Below are 9,370 nucleotides of genomic sequence, written 5' to 3'. Positions count from 1 at the left end.
AGCTAAGCTCCCTTGAGTGAAGTTGCTCTGCTCCTTGCTCTGGCCTCAGTGTTGCCATCTATATAATGGGGTGAATGGCAACCTGCTGTCTTCCACACCCAGGTTGAGAGAACTAAATTGAGATAATATATGGATGTCATAGAAAGCTGGCACTCAGTAAATGTTCCTTAAGTGAATAAATAACCAGATGAAAGCTCCACTTTAAAAGCATTCTGTCTTTGGGTTTACAGAGACGTCAAGATAATGCCTTGGCACTCATTGGTCTGAGAAAGGCGGCAGGGGCTAAGATGCCACATTAAGGACACCTACCTAGACCACAGAGTGGTGCCCGTCCACCCCCGCCCAGCCTGCCTCGCTGCGGCAGGTGAGTGACTGGAGCTCCTGGCTGTCAACAGTGGCTCGAAGTGCAAGGCCAGAAGTGCCACCCATCTGAGAAAGACAACGGAAATGGCCGGGCGGGCTCGGGTGTGGCTCAGTCAGTGGTGAGGGCTGGGCTTAGCAAAAGTGACATCCTGGGCTCGATCTGCATGCCTGGTGGCACATGCCAGCAATCCCGGCAGTAGGATAGTAGACACAGGAGAGTAAGTTCAAGGTCATCCTCAGCTATGTAGCCAGTTTGAGGTCAGAACGGGTAAATGAAGCCCTTTCAGGGGGAAAAAAATAGCAAAGGCATACCATCTTCGGCATCCTGATTGGTGGTCTGTGATCTCCTAGGCCTCCCCTCCTTCTTCTCACTCTCCCCACGCCCCCCCAATCCAGTTTCCAGTCAAGTATCCTCAGATTGGCAGGATTCTCTAAGCCCCACACATGTCCATGGACACCCCCAACAATGTTCCTGCCAGGGACCAGTACAGAGCCTGGCATGCTGAGGCTATCCTGGGCTATCCTGAGCTCCAGGAGCCTTGCCACAGACCAAAGCTGCCCAAGTCCCTCTCCCAGGACTTCCCCTGGAGCTGGGGTAGGAACCCTTGTAATAGTAGCATACTGTCACGGGGGCAAAGCGCCGGCTGTGAGCTGAGCTGCGGGGCCCCTCGATGTCCCATTCTGAGCCAGCCCAGAGGACCTTGAAGAAAACACAAACCAAGGACAACCTGGGGCTCTAACACTGATCTTCCCCTGCCTGCCTGGGCTGTGTGGGAGAGGGGAGGTAGGGTCGGGCCAGTCTTCCCCTCCCCCACAGCCCTCACACTCATGGCCTTGAGCTCCCCGGAGTCATCCGGGTATCTTTGAAGGTCAGCTGAGAATGAACTCCACGTGGTGGCTACAGGGCACGGCAGAGGATAGAAGGGACCACTTGGGAGGACTGGGGATAGCCGCCTTCTGCCTCTGTCTGTCCCACTGGTCCCAGACAGGGCTGGGATGAATGTGAGAGGTAAGAGCCTAGAAGCCAGGAGACCACAGGGAAAGGGAGGATCTCTCACAGGCCAGAGGCACTGGTTCAGCAATGCTTCTGGAACTGGCAGTGTGATGCTCCAAGGCCATCTGCAGGAAACCTGGGTCGCTTGGGCCAGGACCTCCTGGGAAGAATCGGGGTGCAGAAGAAAGAAAGATGTAGACTGGGAAATGAAAGCCATGGGGCAAAAGCTGTAGCTGTTAGTGGAGTGCTCACCTGACATGCACAAAGCCCCGGGTTCGATTCCCAGAACCCCATAAACCATGCAAGATGACACACGCCTGTAATCCCAGACTGGGGAGGTGGAGGCAGAAGAAGCTGGGATTCCAGGTCATCTTTGGCTACATAGTAAGTTTGAGGCAAACCTGAGGTACCTGAGAGAGAGAGAGAAAAAAAAAAAAAAAAAAAACCAAGCCAGCCCAGACCCACAGAGGTACCTGGCCTCACTGTACCTGCTAGCCATGGTAAGCGTGTGGGCTGGGCCCACGGGAACACAGAGCAGGGCCGGGGAGCTCAGTGGCTGTCGGCCCTCTAGCCCCAGCCCCTTCACATGTCCTTCTCCCTCTGGTCACCTTTATTCTTCCACCTGCAAAAACCGTCCCAGAGCAGAGCTGGAAGACTCGGTCAGTAATGTGCTTGTCACATAAGCATGGGGACCTGAGTTCAGGTCCCCAGAACCCATGGGAAAGCCAGGCATGTACCTACAACCCAGTGCTGGGGAACTGCAGACAGGGGAATTCTCCAGCACTTGCTGGCCGGCTAGTCTAGCCACATCAGTGAGCTTACACACAACATTAAAAAAATAAAATAAAAAGCCCACCGGGGCATTGCGTTGGTGGTATAGTGGTGAGCATAGCTGCCTTCCAAGCAGTTGACCGGGGTTCAATTCCCAGCCAACGCATGTCTGCTTTTGGTTTGTCGGGCGGTGGTGGCGCACACCTTTAATCCCAGAATTCGGGAGGCAGAGCCAGGCGGATCTCTGTGAGTTCAAGGCCAACTTGGGCTACCAAGTGAGTTCCAGGAAAGGTGCAAAGCTACACGGAGAAACCCTGTCTCGAAGAAGAAGAGAAAAAAGAAAAGCCCACAGTGCCTGCAGGGCTCAGATAAAGGCAGTTTATAAGCCTCCAATCCTCACAAACCAGTGGGTCACCTGTGACCAGGGACCCTGTCTTGGTGGGGTGACCTTGGGTAGGGTGGATCTGGGCTCTCAGCTCACCTCCCACTCTTTGGGAAGCAAAGATGCGCAATGCAAGGTCTGAGACGGCAGGACTGAGCAGGTCTCTAAATCCTACCTGGTGGTTGCTGAGCTGCTGTGATTACTAAGGCCAGCCACCGCCTCCTTCTACTGGATAGACTGCCATGGCAAAGGGTGATTAGCATACTCACAGTCCTGCCTGCTTACCCTCTAATGACAGGATCTGAACCCTATTCCCTCCCAGTCACCTACATCAGAACCTGGAGGTGAGCACAGAGGCCCGGGATGTTGGAGAAGGAACTCACCTTCCAGGCTGCACACTCCCTTTGTGGCCTGGAGCCTTAACCGGCACCTTCAAATTTTTCATTTACCCGCCACCCCATTTGTATGTGTGTTATGTACAGCCTGTGTGTGGAAGACCAGAGGACAATTCAGAGGAGCCAGATCTCTCTTTCCACTATGCGGGACTCTGGGCTCGAACTCAGGTCACCAAGGTTGGCACCAAGTGCCATGGTACTTTTGAAAAGCAAAGCGATCCAGCTTTGACAGAACAGAAGTAGTTGGGGACGGGGATGGTAAACAAATGTGTAATTCGTTAATTTGCTAATTGCCTCCCGGCTGGTGTCCCACCACCTCTTCCAGCTTCTGTGTGACATATGTGTCAGGCAAGGGCCCTGGGGGTGTCAGGGCACGCCGTGGGGGCCGCTGGCATCGGAGCCGGACACCTGGACCAACCCCTTCCTCCCAGCTGCCCGCTGCCCCAGACATCACACAAGGCAGGAAGCCCATGGCACTCCGTCTTTTATTTTCTTAAACTGTACATGAACGTAAAATACTTAGACAGTCAGTGTGTGGGGGGAAGTTGTTTGGTTTTAAGTTATTATGAAACAGAAACTAAGGAGGGCTTCATTAAATAAACTAAAGATGAGAACTTACAGATACACACCTGCATTCTACCATCATTTTTAATTCTACTTTCTGGGTGTGTAAGAACAGAAGAGACACGTCAACTGAATAAAAAAAAAAAAAATTCATTTATACCCTGAAACTCTGGCAGGCCACTCAAGGGGTTGTTTAGAACCTCTACCTCATAGAAGATGGCCTTACCATCTAATAAAAATTAAAACTGATCCGCTGGCCTCTTTGGTTCCAAAATTATGTATAATACATTTAACTGTATTCATTTTTTTTCTGCTGCTATAAAAATAACTTTTTTTCAAATGGCAGTTTCTGACTAACCATGCAGCTAAATCAGTGCAAACATCGAAAGCGATCATTCGCTTAGAAAAGAAGCAAAGGATTTCATTTCAAGTATAAAAATATAAAAGAGACGTACGAGTCCAGTTTCGCCTAGTGTGGGTCAACCCTTTAAATTGCATAGTTCACGTGGCCCTTGGACATCCACCAGGACAGCAGCCACGGCGGCTCTTGCCCCGGGGCCACTTCTGGACACACGTAGGCCTGCAAGTGCCACTGTCCTGTGCGCTCACGCAGGACCGCAACTGCTTCGTGGGGCAAGCGGGTGGGCGAGTGAGGCGGGCAGGAGCCATGTCCACGGACAACCCTGGAGCCAGGGCCCGCCCACGGGGTGGGGGACAACTTCTGCAAAGCAACTGAAAGCTTTCCCGTCTCTCCAAGACCAGTTAAGCAACTCACCAGAACACCTCCGCTCTACCACGGCCTCCCCTGGGCTCTTCCCCTGGCCTGGTGGCCATCCATCCCTGTCCCCGCTCCCGCAGCAGCCCTAGGAGGACGTCCCCAGCAAGGTGATGGCAACACTTTTTCCCTTCTCATTTAGAATCCACTTCAAAGGTCATCGCTCATAGGCTCTCTTTTCAACTCTGGCACAAATGACCTGTCAGTTGTTGGAGACCAGATTAAAGCATAAAATTAAGACCCTTCTCCTCTCCCCCCACCCCACCCCAACCCCTGAAAACAAACACACACACACACATAAGTCACACCAGGGATCCAAGCGACAGACAGTCAAAGGGTCACTGTCCCTGCTCCATGGTCTCTGTGACAGGCGAGGCCCTCCTGGGCTATCTGCCCTCTCCAAGAACAGGGTGGCACAGCTCTGCTGGCCTCAAAGCATGAAGGATGCCAGGCGGGGAGTGAGCAGGCAGGACAGCGCCAGGCGCTGCGGCGAAGAGCCTGGGACAAGCCAGGGGCACACGGCCCTCCACCCGCCTGTGCTCCCAGCCTGCTTTTCCTCTCGGTGGCTCTCTGGCTCACTCTCTCTGTGTCCTGTCTTTGTGCTTTTATGTGTGCTCAGAAGGCGCGATTCAGAGTGCCCGGCCAGCTGGTGGGAATGGTAGCTGCTCACCCCATTCTCTCCCTCCGACTGACAGGCATTGGTAGCTAAAGCTGCCATTTGTCACCGCATCCGTTTGCTGGTATCCTGGAGGCTGCTGTGTGGGTGGCGGGGTGAGCCTGGCTACATGTGTCTATGCGTGCGGTTAGGAGTCTCTCGTGGCACAGGAGGGTTCTCCCTCTGGTTCTGACTGGTTTTCTACGAAGTAGGAGAACAATTATTTCAGGCCTCACCCTGGCACTCCCCACAGCCCAACGGAACCACCACACTCAGCTCTCCTGCTCCCTCCAAGCCCCGCGGGCCTGGGCTGCGCACACACTGCCGCGGTCAGGCACAGCCACACTCCTCCACGATCATGTTGGGCACGTCCCGCTTGACAATGTTGTACTCGTCATCAAAGTAGAGCATGGACATGGAGCTCAGCTTGGTGGGGATGCAGCAAGAGTTCACGGGCCCTGGGTTCAGGCCCCGCATGCGGTACTGGTTCACCACAGCGGTGTGGAAGGAGGAGGCTGAGCCAGGGACTCCAGCCAGGTAGGCCGGGCAGCTGCCCTCACAGTAGTTCCCGTAGTAGCCAGTGGGTGCAATGATCCAATCGTTCCAGCCGATGAGCCGAAAGTCGATGAAGAACTGTTGCCGGCAACAGAGGCTGGTCCGCCCATCACACTCTAGGCCCCGTTTGCGGATCCGATGTCTGCTGTCACCTAGGCGGGCCTGCACCACCACAAAGGGCCTGTGCGACTCCTCACCGGGGTCCACAAACACGGGCACCACGGCCAGCTCCTGGCAGCTGTCACACTGTACATCCAGGTTAAGGCGTCTCTCACCCCGCTCAAATAAGGCCTGGATGGCCTCTGTGATGGGGAAGGTATGCCAGCCGCTCCGCTTCAGGTCCACCTTCTTCTCTACCACATTCCACCTGTCACCGTGACCCTGTTCCTGGAAGTACACCTTGACCCGTACCTTCCTCCGGCTGCCCTTCTCCAGGACGTAGGGGAGGAGTTTGAGGTACAGCCACAGGCTGGCCTGCACCACAAAGAGGTTCTGGTTGCCTTCATTAGAGACGAAGAAGTACAGGCGGACCCGGGAGGAGGCGAGGCCATCTGTGGAGACGGGGAAGAACGGGCCAAGTTAATTCCACGAGAACACAAGGCAACAGGGAATGGACTCTGCTGTGTGATGTCGGGAATGAACAGCTGGAAAGCGTTACTGACCAGAAATACCATTCCTGGGGCCCGAGCCTCTGCCCTACCCTGCCAGAGGCAGAAGACTCACTTCCCATTGAGAAAACAGGATCGGGTGGAGCCAGAGGGTCCAGACCTATAAAAACCCTGCCTCACCTATCCCAGGCCAGGGCTCCCTGGAGAAAAGACTGTCGGGCCTCAAAGCTCAACAGAATGACTTGTCAGGAGCCCAAGATCTTAACAAGTTGTTATGGGTCTCTGAAAACAAAACTGAGATCGCAGGGAGGATTTGGGTAGGTTGTTTTAAATGGGCTCTCCCCCCCCCCCCCCCGCCGCCCCACACCCCTACACCCCCGTCTTCTTTCTGGTTAACTTAGGGCATTGCAAAATCAAGCTCAGCCACCTCCAGCCTCTTTGCAGTGTTTACCTAAGCAAGATCTGATCCAACCCCAGCGGACCTCCACTGCAAACAAGCAAATCGTGCTCAGGTTTCTGACACAGAAGTGTGTGTCCTGTAAGCTGCAAAGTGCAGCCCTGGTTTCCAAGGAGTTCCAAGGGACAGGACAGCAGCCTGGAAAACTCGAGGTCCCATCCTTGGGCCAGACCCTGGCTCGAAGAACATGGCAGTTTGAGATCTCAGGGTGGGGGGTTGCTAGTCATCTCGATAATGCATTACAGCCAGAAGAATAGCTACGCCAGACAAGGGACGATGTCCCTCTCGCAGTACATTTCGTCAGCCCTTCCCTCTGACAGTCTCTGCAGACGTGGCTCTGGTGCTATCCAACCTCCCACTAAGACCCCCCCACCCCGCCCCCAGCCCCTTCCTCAGTTCTCACTGGCTCCTCTAATAACACTGACGTCTGACTTTGAAATAGGGGAAACTGCAGCCTTAAAAGCTGGTCTTGGCCGAGCTGCCTGTGACCTGAATCTGTTATTTATAAGTCAAAGAGCTGGCTCCGTGAATCGGACCAGAAATATAACAGCCCCTGCTGTCATTTTGTGCCACCAGGACCAAAAGGCCTCTCGACCTTCCCGAATCACATTTCTACTCTGGGCCCCAAAGCACCTTTTAATCCAAGCCCTCTAATTGCCTGTCGAGCTTTCCCTGACTCTGGCGGACAGCTAAAACGGCAATGTATTTCTTTCTAAGCACAAACCAGCCTCGATTGTCTCCGCCTTTCTCCACACTCGCCCATGCAAAACTTTTCATCCCTTTTTATCCCCCGGCAGCAGCACAGGCAGAGTCTGCCTGGTGCCTGGGAGAGTAGGGGGGCATCTGCAGCCAGAGGCATAGCTGATTCCCCCTCCTCTTCCCAGGCTCCCTGCCTGTCCCCCACCCTGACTACATCTACATCGGGCTTCCCCCTCTGAGACCTTCTCTGGAGTCCCCTCAGCACAAATGGGGCTGAGCTCTCGGCACAAAAGCCAGCCTGGCTCATTCAAGTCCTGAAAAGGACAGCGATATCTAAAGCACTTACACCGTTTCTGCCCAGGAAATTTTCCTTCTTCTTTTTAAATGTCCTGAAGGTATTTTTCTCCCCTCCCCTTTCTCTGATTTCTAATATTTAGAGAGTGGACAGAGATTTGCAGCGCGGGGGCCAAGGACGACCCTGCAGAAAGGAGTCCCACTCTTTGTTAACTACAAACTCTGCCCCTCTCTCCCGGACTAGAGAGGGCTGCCGCGGCTGCCAGGCAAGCCGAAAGGCATGGGCTGTGCCTGAGCCTCGTCTCTGCGTAAATGATGGACCTGTTGAGAAGCTGCCTTCCGCCGACTCTGGTGCCCACACAATCGGAAGGGAGGTTGCCTAGCTCTCCCCACCGATGCTTCAGCAATCCTGGCAAGCCTATGCCACCGGGCGATGGAAGCGGCCCCAGGGGCCTCTCATGCAGGCTCTGGCTGGCTCTCTCTCTCTCTCTCTCTCTCTCTCTCTCTCTCTCTCTCTCTCTCTCTCTCTCTCTCTCTCCTCTCTCTTCCTCTCCTCTCCGGCCCACGTATATCAACAAGCACACACATCTCCATCTACACTGTTAAGCCTACACTCGGATCGTGGGAAACAAAAACATTAAGCAATCACCAAGCAAGTGCCCGCAGAGCCAGGGCTGCGCGCATCTGCCGGGAGGGGGACGCGCGCCCAGAGGCGCTGGGGCCCAATTCCCGAAAGCAGGGATGAAGGGCAGGGTGCTTTCCGGGTGCTTCAGGGAAAGAGAAGCAGCAAAGGGTCTATGGTCTGGGTGCAGAGGGTAGGAGAGGTCCGCCACCCTGAGACAAGCGCAAGGCCACCGCAGAATGGCCCAGCTCGGAGCCTAAATGCCCTCGGGGCGTGCGGGCTGCAGAGGCGGCGAAGGCAGCAGGAGCTTCCTAGGAGAGGGAAGAAGGGAGGGATCGCGGCCGCCGCTGGCTTCCCCAAGCCCAAACCCACCTGTCTCGGCAAAGCTGATGATCTCGGAGACGCGCTCCTGGCCGTCGGCGCCCGGGCTGGCGTGGCCGTCGAGGTGCGGGATCTCCACGCGGCCATCCTCGCGCACCTTGCCGGCGTGCAGCTTGCGCAAGGCCGTGACCATGGCGGCCTTGGGCACAGCGTGCGTGATGTTGGGCCGGCCCCGCAACTGCAGGCGGCTCAAGATGTGTCTCTTCACCGCCTCCAGGAAGTCACCGTCCACCCGGCCCAGCTCCTCCGGTCGCCGGAAGCCGCCGCCGCCGCCGCCGCCGCACGACGTACAGGTGTCCTGCGAGCCACCCGGAGCTCCGGGTGGCGGGGCGGGGGCGGTGCAGCGGGCGACGGCGGGGGTGTGGGGGAGCCCCAGGCCTCGGGTCCCAACCAGCTGGCCGCCAAGAGCAGAAGGCAGGCGGCCCCCAACGCCCGACCGGGCAGCCCGTCCATGGTGCGCCGCTGGCGACGAGGGCGCCCGCCGCGAGGCGAGGCGAAGCGAGCTCAGGGCCGGGCTCCGGGCTCCGGGCGCACCGCCCCGCCCCGCCCCCGCCCGGGCCTCCGCCCGCCCGCCTGCCGGGAGCGCTGCCGCCGGCTCGCAGGGGGAGGGGGCCGGCCGGGCCGCGGGGGTTCCCGCGCGGCCGAGAAGGGGCGCCGCGGGGACCAGAGGGGCTCGCGGGCTTTTTGCGGGAGGGGGGGGGTGGGCGACCGCCGGGTCACTGGCGTGCGGGCGTCTCGGGGCGCCTAGGCATCTGCAGCTTGCCCATCCTCTCCGCGTCGAGGGCCACCGCAGCCCCCCAGGTCGGGTGAAGCGAAAGCGATGAGCGGCAGCAGTGGCGCTGGCGCGGTGGTTTG

At 56.8% G+C, this 9,370-nt stretch overlaps 1 protein-coding gene and 1 non-coding gene across 2 annotated transcripts; one reads left to right on the top strand and one right to left on the bottom strand.

The window, feature by feature from the left end:
- The first annotated feature begins 2,222 nt into the window (after positions 1-2,222).
- On the top strand, positions 2,223-2,294 carry Trnag-ucc. Its single transcript has one exon. It is a non-coding gene; the product is annotated as a tRNA-Gly (tRNA).
- Positions 2,295-3,371: 1,077 nt separating this feature from the next.
- Positions 3,372-8,989, bottom strand: Inhbb (inhibin subunit beta B). The gene is given in 3 exon segments (XM_028879812.2): positions 3,372-6,005; positions 8,507-8,845; positions 8,848-8,989. Coding segments are annotated over 3 exon segments (1,236 nt in total). The 5' UTR covers positions 8,969-8,989; the 3' UTR covers positions 3,372-5,229.
- Positions 8,990-9,370: the final 381 nt, after the last annotated feature.

The sequence above is a fragment of the Peromyscus leucopus genome, chromosome 15 (assembly GCF_004664715.2).
Source record: "Peromyscus leucopus breed LL Stock chromosome 15, UCI_PerLeu_2.1, whole genome shotgun sequence".
NCBI lineage: Eukaryota > Metazoa > Chordata > Mammalia > Rodentia > Cricetidae > Peromyscus > Peromyscus leucopus.
This window is presented reverse-complemented; position numbering and strand designations above follow the sequence as displayed.